The 19,554-nt window shown below is 35.4% G+C and overlaps 1 protein-coding gene across 1 annotated transcript in view; it reads left to right on the plus strand.

Moving 5' to 3' along the window:
- LOC150092510 (vesicular glutamate transporter 1-like) overlaps positions 1 to 19,554 on the plus strand; it is a 245,880-nt gene that overhangs the window by 184,251 nt on the left and 42,075 nt on the right. Inside the window, exons 6-8 of the mRNA XM_090414498.1 lie at positions 5,973 to 6,060; positions 9,688 to 9,774; positions 18,789 to 18,925. Coding sequence (XP_090270624.1) covers positions 5,973 to 6,060; positions 9,688 to 9,774; positions 18,789 to 18,925 — 312 coding nt within the window. The remainder of the gene's footprint in view (positions 1 to 5,972; positions 6,061 to 9,687; positions 9,775 to 18,788; positions 18,926 to 19,554) is intronic.

Here is a 19,554-nt window from a genome sequence, read left to right on the forward strand (position 1 = left end):
AAAAATCTTCCATTAGATAACGCAGACAGCAAGTGCAAAAGAAATCTAAATTTGAAGATAACGATTATTCGGAGCAAACATCTTTCTTCATCGACAGCATCATCGGAAAAGTTGCATGCCAAAGGTAGTCTGTAAACTACGAAATATTAACCGACGTTCCATGATTTCAACAAAGCTTATCTTGTACCACACTAAGTACGAAAGATGGAAGAGAAAAAAATGGCGGATGTTATTCAGAAAAATGAGGCGTGAACAAGAGTTTGAAATGCTGACTACAGTTTGTAAGATGATAATAATGGCAAATCCTCCCAGGTTGGGGATTTTAAGAAATTTCCAAAATAGGCAAATATCCACAGCAACTTAAAATATCGTGATCTCAAAACGAGACACTCTTCTCATAACAAGCACTTTAGCACCAGTTCTCAACTAGCCAATTTCATTTCTACACGAACATAAAACCCGGCAAAATTTGAAAAATAATTACTGACAACCTGACTTTGAAACAACTAAATGTAGACACTTGTCTTGAAGAATTATTCAAATGGAAAAACAGTTCCTGTCCATTTGTACTCCTACCTCTGTCTCACCCAGATGGCAGTATTGCAATATCACCTAAAAGATAAAGCTGATCTCTTCGTATCATTCTTCTCATCCAACCTACAGAGAGACCAAATCACATCACCTCCATCTTCATCTGGGACATTGTTCTGCATGCCTCCTGTGGTCTCCCACCAGAAAGACATCAGAAGACTCTTGAACAACCTGGACACCAAAACGACTTCGGGTCTTAAGGATATCCCACAAGTTGTGCTCAAAAGATGTGTTCCTGAATTAATACCCGTTTTTTATCATCTCTTTACTACATTATATTCATCTGACAACTCACCGATAGCATGGAAGCAAGTTCATATACAACCGATTCAAAAAAGGACATCTGTCTGCCATTGAATTACTGATCTATTGTCCTCACTTTTGCTCTGTTTTAAAGTAATGTAGAAGATCATCACAAACGTGATCACCTGGAGAACTGACAATTAAACATTTACTACCGATATGGATCACGAAAGTCAAAATCCACAGCAGATTTACTTGTCTTCACCCTCTCCCTCTGGATATGTGGCAAGAAAGGGTATAGAAAAATGTGTACTGCGCTAAACTTGGCATTTCTATGAATGATGCAACTGGAGTGTTTTTTGTTTTCTCGGTTAGTTGAATGCATGCAATGGTGGAGGGTGCTCTCTCTCTCTCTCTCTCTCTCTCTCTCTCTCTCTCTCTCTCTCTCTCTCTCTCTCTCTCTCTCTCTCTCTCTCTCACACACACACACACTGACTTCCAACCCTATCTACAGTTGTGAATCCTTTCCTTTTTAATTTTTAGTAATGTTCACCTCATCACATAAGATATCTCTTCTTGGACTGACACTCCCAGCCCTTCCTAGCATAATCACATCACTTCTGTAGCATCCCCAGAACCTTGGCATCCCTTTTCGCTGAACACTGCTTTTCATCTGTCTTCGATAACTCTCTACAAATCCGAATTCCGCCAACTTTGAAATAATGCTCTCACATTTGGGATGGTGCATCTCTAAGCTCTCTTAAAACTTCTCGATGCTATTCAGAAGTGGACAGTGTGATCGAGTGACGACGTCTCTCTCTCTCACAGAGACGGTCAATTTCTGCATATAGTCTCTTCTACAGGTAGCTCTGTTGGAGATGTTCAGTAGTGCTGGCATTAATCGTGCTAGGCATTTCTATTCAACCCACATAACGCGAGCAATAGCTGCCCACCTTTCTTGTATGTAGCTGCTCCTTCCATTCATTTTTCATTTCATCTAGATCAGTTCTACCAAACAACCTCTTCATAAATTATTCCCAAAGGATACCACTTCCAGCGCTTCAAAAGAATATCAACTGATTGCTTCTGCGCTCATGAACAAACTCGCCATTGATTTGCTATAGGTTTTGCATGGGGAATGATATTAAATTTAAAAAAAAAAAAAATTGCCATCATGATTGACCTGGTAGATTCCCACTGCAAGCTTGGATTTTTGTTAATATTAATACAGTAGATGAATATCATCGGCGTGAGATCCTCACCATGCTTATTTGAGCAGTTAGCGAATTGTAAAACTTCACTGCTGTGGTTTCAAGGTTTCTGGTTAATTTACTGCTTAGCCCACCGAGCAATAAATGCGCCATAGATTTTTGGTGCATTTATCATAGATTTATCACCCTTTTCGTGGATGAGACTATAAAATAAATGAAAGACCTCAGGATGAGTTACTAAGTAACCGATGCTCTAATGTCGGATTTAAAAATGCATTCAATTATTCCAACAGTTTATTTTCATAATACATAAATATTTCCTTTGAAAATAATTAATTTGATATATTGAAAATGAAAATCACTCTCCTTGCTTATTTTCCCAAGTGAAAGGTCTTTTCTTTTACAAGGATTTCTGCCCTCAAGGATTAATTGTGAGTCACACTCTAAAATGGTTACAAAAACAATTGTAACGAAAGAGCGGCATCGAGTTTCTCCGAGATAGCGAAACCTTCCTTGTCTGCGTGCCATAACTTACAAAAACAAATCAGAGATTAAATCCTCTGTGTTCACCGCATCTAGTTCCTTTGGACTTTTTTTTATTTCCGACATTTAAATCTGGCTGAAAAGAGCTTGTTTAATGAAGCAGAAGAAAATCAACTGGAAAAAGAAACTTTGAAGGGATTTCATCTTGAATAGTTTCTTTTATAAGGGTAAAATATTATGAATAAATAAATTCGTGATATTTTGGGATTGCGTAGCGATTAGGTCATCCCTCTTGGGTGTAATTATGCCCGCATAGTGGACATCGGCTTTAGATTCAGTATCAGTCCTATCAGTATAACCCTGTGGATTCTTCTCAAAAACACGATGATGGAATGAAGTGCCAGCGAAAAAGAAATGACCGAGTTAATAAAAACAGAATCTGGTGTTTAAAAGAAGTCTTACGTTTTGTATAATAAGTATCACATTCTTCTATTCATGTTGAAAATTATTACGCAAAAAAAATGTTCCTAAGTAAAATAACTTCAAGGGTTTTATAGTAAAATATTCATTTAAGAAAATAGATGTGGAACGTGCAAAATTAATTTCAATTAGAGATGGGTCATTTCACATTACAAATGATCTACAGAAATATTCAGTGTGTACTAGGTTTTTATATTGTTTTTGTACTGTCAGGAGGTTCGGATATTTCTGTAAACAATCCATCCTATGTGGCTCAAAATCTGAATGTGTAATCACAACGTAAACACAACAAATTTATTTTCTTCTTACTTTACATGATTCCATTATAGGTTTGTAAACCCACACTCTTGAAGAGAAGATATAAATCATTTAAAGCTATTGAAGAGGAACGAAATTCTATCTAAACTACAACTTCGGCTCTTTTGCATCTCTTCCCGAACAACGGCTGACAGAATAAATTCGTGGAAACGACTTTATGTGCATAGAAGAACCTTCGCATTTTAGCCCTGGATATAAAGCTGCAAAGAGAGTCGTTTCACGACTCTCTTTGCAGCTTTATATCTCTAAATGGATATCCACGACACCAAATCTTTGAGATTTCTTGACTCTGGTTTTACACTATCATTCTTTTTTTCTGTTGAACGTTTTGTCAAACATCTGAAAATCTTTCTTTCCTAAAAGCAAAAATATTCAACTGTTGGTTGTTACTAACGTTAATGCATCGATAATAACAGGTGAACATTTTTGTTACGTTTTTGTTTTATTTTTGACGCATCACTGAATATTTTCCGGCAGGTGCCGTTGGTGCATAGATGCATTTTATATGTACTTAATTTATTATTGATATACCATTTATATAAACTATAAATGTATTGTGCCGTGTATTATTAGTTTTCCGTGTAAAATAGTAAAAAATTAAATATGTGAAATGAAAAATGTATAACGTAATAAATATACAAAATATCGTTATAATTTTACAAAGTGACACTTTTAAATTAAAAATAATATACAAATGGCATTATCCAGAATAACAGCGGAACTGTTAAAAGGATAAATTACAGAGCCACTGCAAATTCTCATTTGGATCCACTCGCACAAATATCAGTTTTCTACATTTTAGAACCTATGATCATCTGTGAATTGTTTCTCTACAATAAAATTTAATACATTTTATTGTAGAAAATAAAATTAACAATATTTTCGTCTGAAATAATAATGTCGGTTTTATGGTCGATTTTCTTGAACCCACATTATTTCAGACAGTAACATATCCTATCTCTTCATCGGTGGCCCCATAATAATTAGCGATAGACATGGGCCAGCTATCTTTGATTGGCTACCGATGGAGATTGAATTGCCCACTCAGTCTCCAAAAGCTAGATAGGGTTTAAAGGCCTCGCCTGCTCCCTATAGAGCAGGGGTGTCAATAACGTCGATCGCGATCTACGGGTAGATCGCATAATGCTTTGGGGGGGGTCGATCGCAAATTTATTTTGTCTCAATTTTCAAAATAATATATAGATGAGTCCGAATACGATAAAGCAAATAAATAATATTAACCTATTTATCAAACAACAATCTAGTTTATGGTTCTATTTAAAATTTACGTTAATTAAAAACTTAAAATAAAATTTTTTTTGTACAATAATTCCAGTTCATAATTCAGTTCTATTAAATTGAATTTTATTTCAAAAATTTCGATAGAAAAATTACAAATATTAGTTAAACATGTTTAAATTTTCCGCTATGACACTTTTGTTGTGGAGTGAACTTAGCAATGTATTCGTCCTCATAGACACGCCCACTTTGGGTTTTTGTTCGCTTTGATGCAGTACAAACATAACACGTGAAGCTCGATGTATAAACGATAGCAGGATTATAAACTCGGTTGTTTGTTTTGTGATAGTGCTCTGCTACAAGTTTAAAATTTGAATTTTAAAGTTGTAATATAATTTAAAATTGTACCATCATGACTACTACGAAAAAAGCAAAGACATGTCACTATCATCAAGAGTTGGAACATGATTATTTCTTGATTATGATCAAAGACAAATGTTGTTGTTTGATTTGCAATGGAAGTGTTTGTCTGCCGAAAAAAAGGAACTTGGAACGACACTTTAAATCGGTGCACAGCAGCTATGAAGCGGCGTTTCCAAGTAACAGTGATTTATGGAAAGTCAAAATTCAAGAATTGAAGAGTTTGTTATCACAGCAGTTAAGTTTCATTAAAATAATATCGAACTCAGAGACAGCAACAACTGCATCGTTAAGATTGAGCCATATTCTTACCAAACATAAGAAACCCTTTAGTGATGGTGCAATTTTTAAAAAAGCATTTCTTGTAGCAGCTGAATCGTTGTTTCGTAATTTTGAAAATAAATTAGAAATAGTTGCTACTATCAACGAAATACAGTTATCACGAAATACAGTTGCAAAACGAGTAGAAGAAATAAATTCGGATCTAAACGAGCAACTAATGCAAGATGTTAAGGATTGACTCCAATTTTGAAAAAGGTAGATCGCAGGTACATCTGTATGGACAATGTAGATCTTATGCAAACGTTGACACCCCTGCTATAGAGGAATAAAAGGCGTTAGTTTATTAATATAAATATGTTCGCTTCAGTATACGAAATGCTTAGATATAATTCAGGCATCACTCTTATTTAAACTATAAAACGGCACATTTCATTTGCGAAATTCTGATTCGTGACAGTACTAATAATGAAGAATGAACGATCTGTTTGCATTTACGCTAATCATCATATCTCAGCACCTCCACGAGAAACCTTGAATGTGCATCTGCACGTTTTCTTCGAAGTGATGTGCTAAGAGGTGGCGATAATGCGAAATGCACACATTTCGGAGGTCAGTATTTCACCATCAGAATTTTATTTATTTGGTATCCGTTCCATTTAATGATGCCGACCTGACATTTACGCAGTTATGTTTGTTTTTTGTAAGGGGGTGACGTATCCAGCATGTCATGGAATCTGGAGGCATTGGGCGCCGCCAATGGAACGTAGCCGGCTAGCTACTATCGCCTTTTGTGGTAAGACATTGTTTTTATATTTCCAAATAACAGCAATAAATTCAATACTACATGGTAAAGTTGTAATTATTATTATTATTAGACCATCAAAAGACTCGTAACGAGAAGCTGACTTTTACAAAATCGCACTTACTGTATTTTAAATACCCTAAAGAAATGAATTCCTGCTCACCCACTTACTATCCATGCAAAAAATCTCACTCCCTTACTTTCCATGAATGATCTGTACTTGTTCCTTCTTCACACGGTTGAAAATTATCCCCGTTATCTGTTTGGTAAGCGCATAACAACTTATACCCTTCCTGCTCCTCGTCATCACCATTTTAGCTCAATCTCTGCTCATATCTCATGTATTGCACATTTCTTTGTCGCCACTGCTCCGTTTTCAAGGCTTGTGTGTCTCCCTGAAACACTGAAACATTACAATCTGTCAATGCCTACTACAAGATTCCTCTGTATGACTGACTACACTTTTCAGTGTTCTTTTTGAACTTCAGGATCGCATGATCACAAACAGTTGAATACTTCCAACATACAATGTCATAGACATATATGTCAAAGGACAGTGACGAAATAACAGGCCTCTGTGACCTCGATGGATGTCATCCTTCTCTGAAACTCTCTCTCTCCTATTAATAATAATAATAATAATAATAATAATAATAATAATAATAATAATAATAACACTCTCATATTATTAGTAGTAGTACTACTACAAGAGACCTACTTGGAGTCGGGGACTCATCGAGGTAGATCGCGTATTACCCGCACCGTCTGTCATACCTTTTCTTGGATTCATTCACAATGTCTGTACTCACCACCTCCATCCAAAGGCAAGGCATTCTAATCACGCACCACCCTACGACAGGAAGATCTATCTCTCGCCGTTTTTTTTTTCTTTTTGAATGCATTCATTCTCATCCTCTCTCTACCCTCTATAAAATAAAAAATTTCATTTACTGTATCCTGTATGACCCTTTCCGAGGTTTGTAGGTCTATCATATCGTTCTTCTTTCTCTTGTTCACTACTGACTGCAGCCCACAATTTCTCAATCTGTCCTCATAATACATCCCATTTCTTATATCATTTTAACACTATCCTTTGTTCCTCTCCGCTGTACCCACATTACCACAGAAACTAGAAAACCAAGCTTGCTCAGTGGTCCAGATGATGTCGTATCAAAGCCTTGCAAAAAAAAGAGAAATGATTTCCTCATCCTTACGTGTCAATTTCTTTTCAGCATTGCAATTATCCTCTGAGTTGTCTTTGATTTATTGCTGTTGAACTTCCTATCTATAAAAATCCCTATCCTGGCCACTTTCGTCTAGCATTACCGCAAATATAAATGTTATATATATATATATAGAAAGTCCCAATATTTTCAGAAAGTAACTACCGAATGATATCTGAATTATTAGAAGTAAATCTAACTCATTACTTCCATTGTGTAGAGCGTCGCTGCAAAAAGGTGGTTAGAAAGACCCGGATTCAAATTCTGTCTACAATATTATTTCTAGAAATTTTTCATGTTACTCCTATAATAATATATTATTATAATTAAATTAATAATTAATTAATTATATCACCCTACCTTGGAGGAGTTAATGAGTACAATGGTGAAATTATAGAAGATATAAACAAACGAATCAGTCAAGTATCCCAAACGTTTGGACACTTAATAAAATATAGAAGTCTAGAGACATCAAACAAGTAACTAAAGTTAGAATCTATGAAACAATGGTCCTCCCAATACTCCTCAATGGAAGTGAATGCTGGAATCTCAAAAAGGCTGAAGAGAAAAAAATATTAGTTACTTAAATGGGTTGGCTAAGAAGATTAGTTGGAGTATCTCTGCTGGATAGACTAAGAAATGAAGACATAAGGAAACGATTAAAACAAGAAATAACAATAGTAGACAAAATCCAAGAAAGAAGACTGCGATGGTTTGGCCATGTGACCAGAATGGGAACAGAAAGACTATCATCTAAAGCCCTGAATACAACGATGGAAGGTAAAAGATCCAAAGGACGGCCCAGAATTAGATGGATAGACAAAATGAGAGAGGACCTCAAAACCAAATCACAACAAGCGACACCAAACCGGATAGAATTGTTCGGACTCTCCTGGGACAGACAGAAGTGGAAAGAGTTCATTCGGCCTCATCATCATCCACACAGATGATGGAAGAGAGAAGAAGAAGAAGAAGAAGATATAAATTGATATTAATACTTATGGTTATTTTTCTGTGTGTCTTTCTATCTCATGAAAAATCTAATGGAAATAGAAATCCGACATGACATAGACTCCACTTTGTCCATGAGCTCTGAAGACGACACTTAGTCGAAAGGGTTCGTACTCCGTACTCCAATTTTTTACCTTTTTTATCTTTATTCTTTATCGTTCTCTTTTTTAAATTTTGCAGTTCATCCTTCATACGAGACCATTATGAAATCACTACATATATTTTTCGGGTTTTAGTTCGCATATTTTGATAGCTATTTTACTCTCTCCCTTTAAAAAAAAAAAAGTTCTAATATATTTATTTAACTGATAATCCTAAATAGTTTATAGTTCATTATTAATAGTTCGTTTTAATGGTTTAAAGTTCAGCTATACTTTTTTATCAATATATTTTTGATGCCGTTGCATAAAAAGTTAATCTTGAGAATTCTATAAAGGTAAGTCGAAAATTATTCCTTTTATATTGCTTTTTGTTTTTAATTTATATTTTCGAAATACTTATCGTCATGTTTTTATTTAATTGGAATAAAAAAGCCACTGACCTAATACAAAGGTACTCCTTATGAAAATAGGCAAAATAGCCGTAAGTATTAACCTCCATAATGGCAACCTAAGGTTTCCGATTTATACGCAGGCAGTTTTTTCACCTGGAATCTGTTTTGATCATCTAAAGCTAAACTGGCAATAGAAGACACATTTAATAGACACAGTACACTTTCCAAAAGTTCTGTCACTTCTACCGTAATCCCAACAAACGATAAGTCCTTATGCCTTATATCAGGGCACCTTATTTAAAATGTAATCCGATTACTAAATCCCTGTAATGTAAAACCCTAAAACCCTGTTAGTCCTTTATTCTATTTCTAAACGTCTCCAAAACCTTAACTGCCACCTCATTTCCTTTTGCCTTGTTTCTGTCTTTAAATCTCAAGATAAACACTTCTTCAATAGAATGACATTTCAAGGTTACTTACTTATTTCAAATACTTCATTCTTTCCCTTCTCCTTGGCAAAAGATAAAATCACTTTTCCAATATCTTGTTCTCAGATAATAATAATAATAATAATAATAATAATAATAATAATAATAATAATAATAGTCATCAAATAGTTATTATATAATCTTTAAATCATTTTCCTTCTCTGGCTGTCAACATTGCGAGAAAACTTGATCATTTACACAAATACAAATCATTAAAAATTATATTAAATGATTTTAGGTTTTCAAATTTTTAATTTAATATTTGCCTTTATAGATTTCTGCATACAGCCGTTGCATAATATAGCCACGTTGTTATATAATGATATTGTAGAATATTGTAAGCTACCAACCTCGAAAAAAATGATTATCCGAAGAACCAAATTATAGTTTTGTTTTCCTTCAGGTTCATATGCTGGCGTCGTTGTAGGGATGCCACTTTCGGGAATGTTAGTGGATCATATAGGCTGGCAAGCCTGTTTCTATATTTATGGTACGTATCGGAATTCAAATAAATTGCGAAAATATTTTATTTTTTCAATATATATGTATATAAACTATATATCTTACTGTTTCTATAATGCAAAAAGTAGTAACTGGCCATACATGTTCTTTGCTTGTTTGATATATTTTTGTATTATTTCTTTTTTTTTCTTTGGTTGTCTCTAGTTTCATCACTTCCAATACATATCCAAAATATTTAATAGAGAAGACAAAATATCGTCAGTAGTCCATACTTATCTATTACATTAAACTTGACCTTGCTTTCATGATTATATTTAACTTTTGCGCCAGAATTAGCTTCTGTAATCGTGCTTGGCAAAGTAAACAAATCGATAAACTTTAGCGAGTGTCTGAGGGACAGTTAATAATAACATTCCTACCCATTTCCTCAATTTCGAACCAGTTTTCTATTAATGGATAGAGATAATGAGAATCGATAGAAGGTAAGTATCAATGCTATTGTCTGAGAAGCGCTTCGTTTTTGAAATGCGATACATTACACTGGCGAAGCAGGGACTTTATGAATAGCCTCGTTTCTCATACGAGATTAAATTATGTCGTAGCACACACAGCAGCATGTTTTCTCCTTCTCACGATACACCAGTATATACCTTTATGCGAACATGTGGGGTCTTTCGAAATGAGAAAATCACTGGTGTAATAACAGAAGAGGAATTTAGAAAAAATCTTACAACTACGTTCCCTACAATGTTAACCGCGATTGTCTGTTTGACGCAATTATAAAAAATGTATATATTTTAGTATCTTTTCCCCCCTATCCTGCACGCAATTTTCTAATATTATGTAGAGGAGTATATTGAACAAGTCCAGGTTTATCAGCATTTGTCGAGCATGGCCTTCGAAGTTGAAGCGTATAATGACGGTCCTGCAGTTTATGGCCAAGGGATACTTTACGCTTTGGCTATACTGAATAAAATATGTGGTCGTTATTTTATCAGGGAGGAAAATGACGAATATGTTCTTACAGATATTGCTAATACACTGTCTGATATTCCTTGGCGAAATTACTACACTGAACTGTTGTTGTGTGTTCTCATACTAAACCGTGAGTGTTATAACAATTAGTTTGCATATTACAAATGATTTCAGCGAACTCAAATGACTTTCCTGACATTTATTTTCATTAGGATATGCAAATGAGACTCGAGGCATGAAAACTATGTCTGAGAAGAATCACTCCAAATGTGTTTCCACACTCCAGTGTCGATACGGCAATATCTCATGCGTGTCACCGTGTTGCACGCATGCCCCTATTAGCATAAGACATGGCATGCGCGAAGAGAAATTTGATGCCCCCATAAAAGACGCGTGTCAAAAACCTCCGTGATTATTGCTGTCCGAAGGAATCATAGACATAAAATAATATTCGTGTACAAATTTTCTTAAACAAAGAATAAATTGTTTGTTGTGGATAACTCCTCCTGGAAACGAGGCTAATAGACCCAATAAAACCACTTGCAATTGACACTAGGGTGTGGCTATATTTATTTAAAATGTTTTAAAAATCTCTTATCTGCCATACATTCACAATTGTACCAAGCACCAGCTATTGAGGCTGCCACAGAGATGTGAATCTATTCAGGAAGAATCCAGATTAGATACGTAATATTTCAATGGACGAACCACTCATAGAGTTCATCGAAATTCTGTCGATCCATGTTCTAAATTGTTACCACAGTGTTAATACTTATCTATCAAAACCAGATAAGTATTACCTCTCTATGTGGTATTAGTCTGCTGTGGTGCACGTAGTTAGTTTCATGGCGATCCTCACGACGGCTGAAAAAAGGAGGGATACTTTTAGAAAAAGGGTTTCGATAAAACGTACCCAGCAGGGGTAGAAACTATGGGAAAAGGGGCTTACACGATTTGGAGTATAGACTTATTTAAGTCTCTTATTCTTTGTGTCATGTCAATTCAAGTGCTTTCTGAACATGCTTGTAACAGTGGCATTTTCAAGATAAATCATTCCATATTTTCATTCTTTGGTGTCCTTAAATCATTACCTCAATAGCAGCTGATAAATTTTAATTGATGAAATGACTTGAACTGAGATTAACACGTTTGTTTCACTTCATTTATGTCCCACAGATGTCCTCTGCCAACCACTTTTGTGTTTGATGCCATTCTTCAAACAAGAGCACGGTCCACGTACTTATCGAAATGATAGTTTATAGATGCTGTGTGTGTTCATACTGACTCTGTTCTTCGAAAATGAGGGACTACCCAGTAAATGTGTAACGGAATGTATCACGTCATACTTAAGATATTTCTTACAATTTGTTAACTTTAAAGTGGTCCCATTGTTATGATCGCCAGTATTGCTTCATATTACAAGTTTAACTAAACAAGGCGTTTAATTTAATTAAAGTTTCTTGAAAATGCGTCCTTTCCTATGCTCTCTTTCACCTTAGGACCGTCTCCACCCGCTCCCTTTACTGCATTGCTTTGAGATTCTTGCGTCATAAATTTTCTTTTTAACTTTGAGCCTCTTGAATCCGTTCCAAGCATTGACTCTCCGAACGATGTCTGCAATCTTTTATTCCCTTTTAATAGGATGACGTTCATTTTCTTTTGACCTAGTTTTTTTCTTGTGCCACCTGCTTCCATTCTTCATTTTTTTCCCTTTACCTATTTAGAACGTTTGTGTGCGTGCGTGTTCCCTGAGTAATTCCTCGATGGTTCTCTTCATTTTCTGCATTGTCTACTTTGGGTTCTTTAGCCAGTTTTAAAGGCGTATACTTTTTTTTACTGTTATTTGACCCAAATGTTTGATAAATTTCTTCACTTGTTCTTTTTTCCTAATCTATAAGATAAAAGTGAAAAGAAGAAGCTTTTAAAAAAAAATAGATAATTACAAATAGCGACTTGAATTGGTTTGGGAAATATATTTAAAGAAAATTTGCATAAAATGAAGAGAGAACATTCATTGTTTAATTCTAATTGCATTTATTATTATTTAATTGCCGGTCTACTTGGCCATGTGGGTAGCGTATCCGCTCTCCAACCAAATCGTTTGCTGGTTCAAATCCCCGTGTGGATATGGATGTTTGTCATTGTGTTCGGATGTGAGATCACCATCCAGCTTATTGAAGGGCTGAAGTTGCTTGTTAAAGTTCCTTGTTTGGTATCGTCTCTATAGCAGGGTTTTTCAGATTTTGTAAAAACAATAACTGAAATAAGAAATACAAAAACTACAAAAAATATAAACAATTAATAAAAATCCTTAGCCCACTACTATGTGCTTACAACCTTTCATGAACCACATAAAATATTAATAAATTAAATAATGTGCCGATTTCAACGGAAAACAAATTAGGTGCTAGGCATGTATTGACATTTGCGCGTCCCTATAAAAGAAATTACACTGATTAACACAAGTATTAATCTCTTCACTGCAGGTACCATATGTGTCGTTGATTAACTTCTTCCAACTTAGGTGCCTGCGTGAAAATCGCATTTCCTTCCATAGCGCTAGACTACCAGAAAAAAAAAAGACATTTCGATTCTATTCGCTCACTAAAGGAACGTTTTCTAGGCATACTTCCAGCCGGTTCTCCAGTTAGTCAATCTTTGGCACAAGCAAATAGTGTTCTTTCCTCTGGTTTTTAATCTAGCAACCCAAAAAATCGCCCAAAGAACTTACGCTATTGCAGATCATAATATATAGCATTAGGAACCACGAGATGGTGGCAGTTGTCTTCAGTACATACTCCACTCTAGATGCCTTTGGAATTATTGATAGCCTGGATCAGCAGTCAGTAACGCCTAAGAATAAATACTGACTAAACGGTCATCTTATTCCATTGGCGAATAAACCGCATTAGATTTTTTCCTTCGAACTTTGCTTTGGTTGTCTCAATATATTCATTTCATTACATGGTGGGATTCGTTTGTTGTCCTCTGTGTTAAAATTTATTCTGTGGCAATTAAACCCGTTATACTCAATGCCTTCTCGGATGCTACTGAATTAATGGAATATAAGCTGGGGAGGGGGATGATTTCTGGTGACATTTATTCCATCTTTAACAACCTAACTTCGTTGTCTTCAACAGCTCTTCAACATATGAGTCGTAACTGTGGAGTTTTCTAGTCACTGGTTGACAAAGTATTTTCGTTGCTGTCTTATCACTGTATCGTGAGTTTCCTGAATACAGCCAGCCTTCAACAGCCGAGTCGGTTGGTATGCACGTTAATGCAGCTCACAGAAGTGAAGGTATATTATCCTACAAATGCATTAATTGAAGGGAAAACCAGAAATCTTTGCTAAGGGAACCGCTATATTAACGACTGCTAACGCCATCTCCATCGCTATCGATTGCCTGTTACATGGTGTTTCAGTGTAATGAACAAGCCATCGTATGTCTCCGATTTCTGATTAGGGAGAAGAATGTGCAGCATCGAAATTCCATTAGTCTCCTCAAATGAACTCCGAGGTCTGCGAAGGCTCAAATATGTGCCAATCAAGCAGATGGAGCTTATTTTCGTCTATTGCTAATGAATTCAGCCTCCCACACACACATACGCATCAATAAGATGAAAGTTAATCTATCTCTCATGAAAAGAAATGGGGGAAACCTCGAAAGATTCCAATCTTAGGAAGTTTTCATGAACCATTGGGTGTTCGATGCAAAGGACTGTCTGATGGTAATTGTGAAGTCATTTCAGACTCATGACCACGAATATTCCGCTTTCTTCCTTCTCGTGAAAAATGTATGCAATTAGTTTATTTAAGTCAACATTATTCATACTAGACATAGTTTGTGACAGTTCTTAGTGTTTTCTTTTAAACGTGTATATACAGTACAAGATAGAAAAGAAAAGGATTTCTTTCTTTTTGAAATGAATCGCAAAAGCAAATGAAATAATCAAACAAACCTTAGTAACGTTGAAAATATAAAAGAATTTCTAATTTCAATTCAAAGCAGGGAAAACGGATAAGAGATTATTTGAATTGCAATGACAAGCATTAAAACGAAAAGCCCTAAAATTATCCAAATATACACGCGTTCAGAAATTCACGGCAGCGAGACTTCCAAACGAGTACTGTACCTAGTAAATGACTACGCTTATTGCGAGCATCATTAGTCCAGAATTCTATCAGCCTGACTGAATTAACGGTAAGCCAGAATGTGGGAAGAGAGATGCCTTTTCTGCAGCCTATCTACAATTAGCATATTCGAATAAAGATATCTTCACATCTTTCTACAATTTCTATTATTTATCCTTCGACTTTTTACTTTTTTATTATAAAAAAAGCAAGTTGATCTCTTAAAAATTCATGTGAAATGTTGAATCAAGTACTGAGAAAAAAAAGTTGGCCACAAATTAAAAGCGACTGTCACTGTTTCAATTGTTGAGATTTGAACTGTTCAAAACGCTACAACTGTATAACAGGACAGTATATGATGCGTGGTCTACCGAATATTTAGATTTACGTGCTGATTGGAACTCATTATAAGGTTTAATGGAATAAAAAATAGCACAAATAAATAACTAAATAACAAAAATAACTAAATAACTAAAAAACGTTTTATCAATCCTATATTTCGTATCAATGACTGAGGCATCGTCAGGGAAACAATACTAAAATTGCAAAAACACACAAAATATGCACAAACAAAATTAAGTGGAAAAGATTAGACTGCAAGCCTAAAGTCCTATAAGTAGCGCCCTCTATGGGTGCTGTTCGCTAGCCTTCGCTTTTGGGTGCGTGGCCTAAGAATTAAAGTTTTCCATATCTTGAGAAGATTAACACAACCATATTTATTAAGATTATGTTGGTTTTTAAATCTGCTGCGGATTCTAAATAAAAGTTTACTTTTCAAATAGTGTACCGATGTTAAATTTGACGTGAAACTAACATTATCTTTCCTGTTTCCTAATCTAATGGGTTACATTATTAAAAAAGTGACCTTAACCCTGATATCGAAACTGGAGATATTAAACTGAGATTTTTAATTTATGTGCATTATTTTATACTCTTCAATAAATCCAATGCAAAGTCGTCAGGATTCTTTAACAGAACTGAAGAATTGCTGCATGAAATTTGCCAAGATAAAGGCATGAGAATGGGCAGGAACAAAGTGGGCAACGTCTGCATTCCGAATGGACAACCTATAATACAATAAAATATATTTCAGCTATGCAAGCACAATTTAGTGAAGATGACAAATTAAATTTGGAAATAGACAACAGAATAACCAAAGCTGGTATGATAGGAAGTCAATTAAATAAATTTATATGAAATACGAGAAAATATTCAAAATACTAAGCTAGTAGTACACAAGACAGTGTTCAAATCAAATTTAATTTATGGATCTGTGAGTTGGATTAGAAATAAAAACACTTGATCAAAGAGTGGAGGCCATAGATATCAGATTTCTGAGAAAGATTAGTGGATTGAACAGATGGCATCAATGGCAATATCATATTAAAAACGAGGATATTAGGAAAGAACTTGACATTGTCAGCATCCAGGAATGAGTTAGCAGAGCTCATCAGGCTAGCAAAGCAAGTGTTCTTTGCCAGGATCTATTGAGGGAACATATCAGGAATTTGATTATGATTATGAGTTCTCTCTCAAAATCATAATGATATATATATATATATATATCAAGACATAGGTTAAAAAAAATGTTTGATATTTTTCCACACCAAAAAATAAAGCCAAATTTTAATGAAGCCACCATCAGTTCCCGACTGCAAGTTTGCAGGGGGAAATAAATAAAAGAAAATCCAAAACTGTATTCTGTTAAGATGGGATTTTTCTCCCCATAACGAGATACTAAATTTATGGCAGTACACAATATGTGCTATTCCCTTTCAGCAGACATATCGGGTTAAAACACGACTCTTCTGGGCATATCGCTTTGCCACCTATACAATAACTAGACAGTATAGTTTAAAAATAACTTTTTTAAAAAACAATTGACAACGGCTTTGGTCGACACTGGAAATAAATTAATTACTGTGAGCATGCGGAAAATTTTGTTACTATGGAACTTGACGTCACACCAATTAAAGTTAACAAGACACAAAACGTACGTTATTTCAGTGAAATATTAATTAAGCTGCAAAATGTCGACCTGGACCCACAGACTCATATGCCTTCAATAACTATGAAACTTAAATATTGTTTGAGACAGCATACACGTGCTAATGTTAAAATACCAAATACAATACCAATTATTCTTTGTTGAAGAATCAGTATATTGTATGTGTAGTGGAGATTCTGGAGAGATTTTATAATCAATAAACATCACACCGAGCTTAGAGATTTGCAATGAATGAGCGTGTTTAAGCCTCTAATTTCCCAGCATTTGGACACCTTAGATATTTATGTTGCCAGTAATAATATGTCCCTTTAAAGAACAGTACTGATGGCGAGTTTATGATCACATAAAATTGTGTTTTATTTCTCTACCGAATCCGAAACAGTTGTTTAACACACGCAGAAACTGGGAAACAAGGTCGTTTAGTTAAACGCGAAGTACGCGTTCTGCTCGTGATCATGGATAAACCTGGCACATCACAAATGAGTTACTGTAAATGTGAGGATCAATGCTATTGATTTGTTTCAGGATTGTACTTAGCAGGACAATATGGTTATATTAGCCTACAAGTGGCTCGGTCAATGAGGTCATTTTGATGCTTCGAGGGCTTAGCGTTGGCTGTCCTTACAAAACGAACGAAGTTATTGATTGAAACTGAATTTAATGTAATATTTAATTTTTTTTCTAAAACTGTATGCTACATACTTTAATGTATTTTAGTTTATTTTTCCTTTGTGTGTGTGTATATATATATATACGTAGGCTGTTCAATAAGTAATAAGACTATATTTATACAGAAAACAGATTAACTTTAATCGCCATCATTTACATGGTCTTTTTCGAAGTAACTACCATGAGACGCGATGCATTTGTCCCAACGTTGCGTCCACTTCTTAAACACATGTGAAAGTCCGTTTTTTGAGAGTTCTTTCAAAACCGCCTCCGCAGCTTTTACACATGCTTTGTTGCTTTCGAAATGGCGGCTTCTTAGTGGTTTCTTGAGCTGAGGAAACAGACAGAAATCGCACGGTGCGAGATCAGCACTGTATGGAGGGTGCGGTAGGATATCTGTGTTGTTCTTCTGCAAAACGTCCACTACACAACCAGCAATATGTGGCCTTGCATTATCGTGGTGCAATAAGAAGCCATTCTTCAGCGATGGACGCTTCCTTTTGACGTGCTTGATGATAATCGCTGCTGTGTTGATCATTATCTCTGTGATGGACGTTGAAAGTGTTCCCTCACGTTCAAGATCTTCTACATTTTGCCGTCCTTCCTTAAAAGTTTTATGCCAGCGAAAAACACTTGCCCTCGACATTGCTTCATCGTGGAAAGCTTCGCGTATCATGTTAAAAGTGTCCGATGCCGAATTTTGCAAACGCACACAAAATTTAATCGCATAACGCTGTTCCAAGGACGCTTCCATTTCGAAGACTGGTCGCGCCTTGTAGGCGCTCGGAAACAAGTTTAGTCACGTGACACTCTGGCACATCAGCCCGTATACGCCATCTATCAACCTCTTTTTTAATAGACAGCAACATTTCTTTATTCCACAGAAATTAATATTGTGATGAGTGGTTTCGCCACAGTAAAATTAGTCTTATTACTTATTGAACAGCCCACGTATATACAGACTAAATGCATCAAGGAAAAACTAATAAATATTCTGGTATAATAAACTTGCAATAATTTACTACATCAGAAATCTTCCAGATGGATGTAGAATCCTTGACGAATCTGTTGCAACAGATTCAGCAATTGCTTGAAACGAATTAAAAGTGTTCTCACTTACAAACACTGAGATTATTACCGACTTGTTATGAGAGTCATCTGAAACAAACTAAATTCACTGATTATAATTAAAAGGCTGAACTTTGCAAACTCATCGGCAGTTAAATAGAGATGCATTTATTATCTTATCTCGCAGGTGCTATGGGCCTGGTCTGGTATGTTTTCTGGGTATGGCTCTCCTTTGAAAAACCCTCTTCGCACCCCTCCATATCGCAGGAAGAATTAATATATATAGAAAATAGCCTTGGACATGTGGTTCAAGTTCCGCCAACAGTAAGTATTTGCTCACTAAAAACCTGTCTTTTAACTTTTTGCATTCTTGGAATTATTCATCCATGTGTATGCATGTGTAATATGTGTGTACATTATGCACAACACAAAATGTTGCCAAACTTACACTGTTACCATCCATTTTAAAGGAATAAATACTACCTCAATCATTTCCCATGAATAGTTGTTGAACTACAACTGTATTAGCGCCGTATGTGGATGCGCTACAATTTAGACACATAAAGGGATTATGTTCTTTTTCAATAGATACAGAATGAAGGCTATGAAGAATACTACTTGAAAGCTTTGCTGTCTGAAATTACAGCAGAAGCAGCCTAGAGTATACGGCCACTGTACTATATCAGGTAACTGTGGCTGTACGTCTGGCATTTTGCTGAATGAAAAACTGAATTCTATGAAAACCCTGACAGTCCTGTATGAGAGAGAAACTCCATTGACAATCCCTTGAGACTTGATTCGAGTTCAGAAAACATGTTAGAAAAACATATCCGGGAGCAAAATCTCTTCCGTCAATCTGAGCCAGTTAAAGGACTGGCTTTGCTATCCTAAGGACATCAGAGAACAGCGAGAGATAGAATTGGATGAAAGAAGAAGAATTTAGTGGGTTTACT

This window comes from Typopeltis vanoorti, chromosome 25, assembly GCF_054136105.1.
Source record: "Typopeltis vanoorti isolate ZY-2024b chromosome 25, IOZ_Tvanoo_1.0, whole genome shotgun sequence".
NCBI lineage: Eukaryota > Metazoa > Arthropoda > Arachnida > Uropygi > Thelyphonidae > Typopeltis > Typopeltis vanoorti.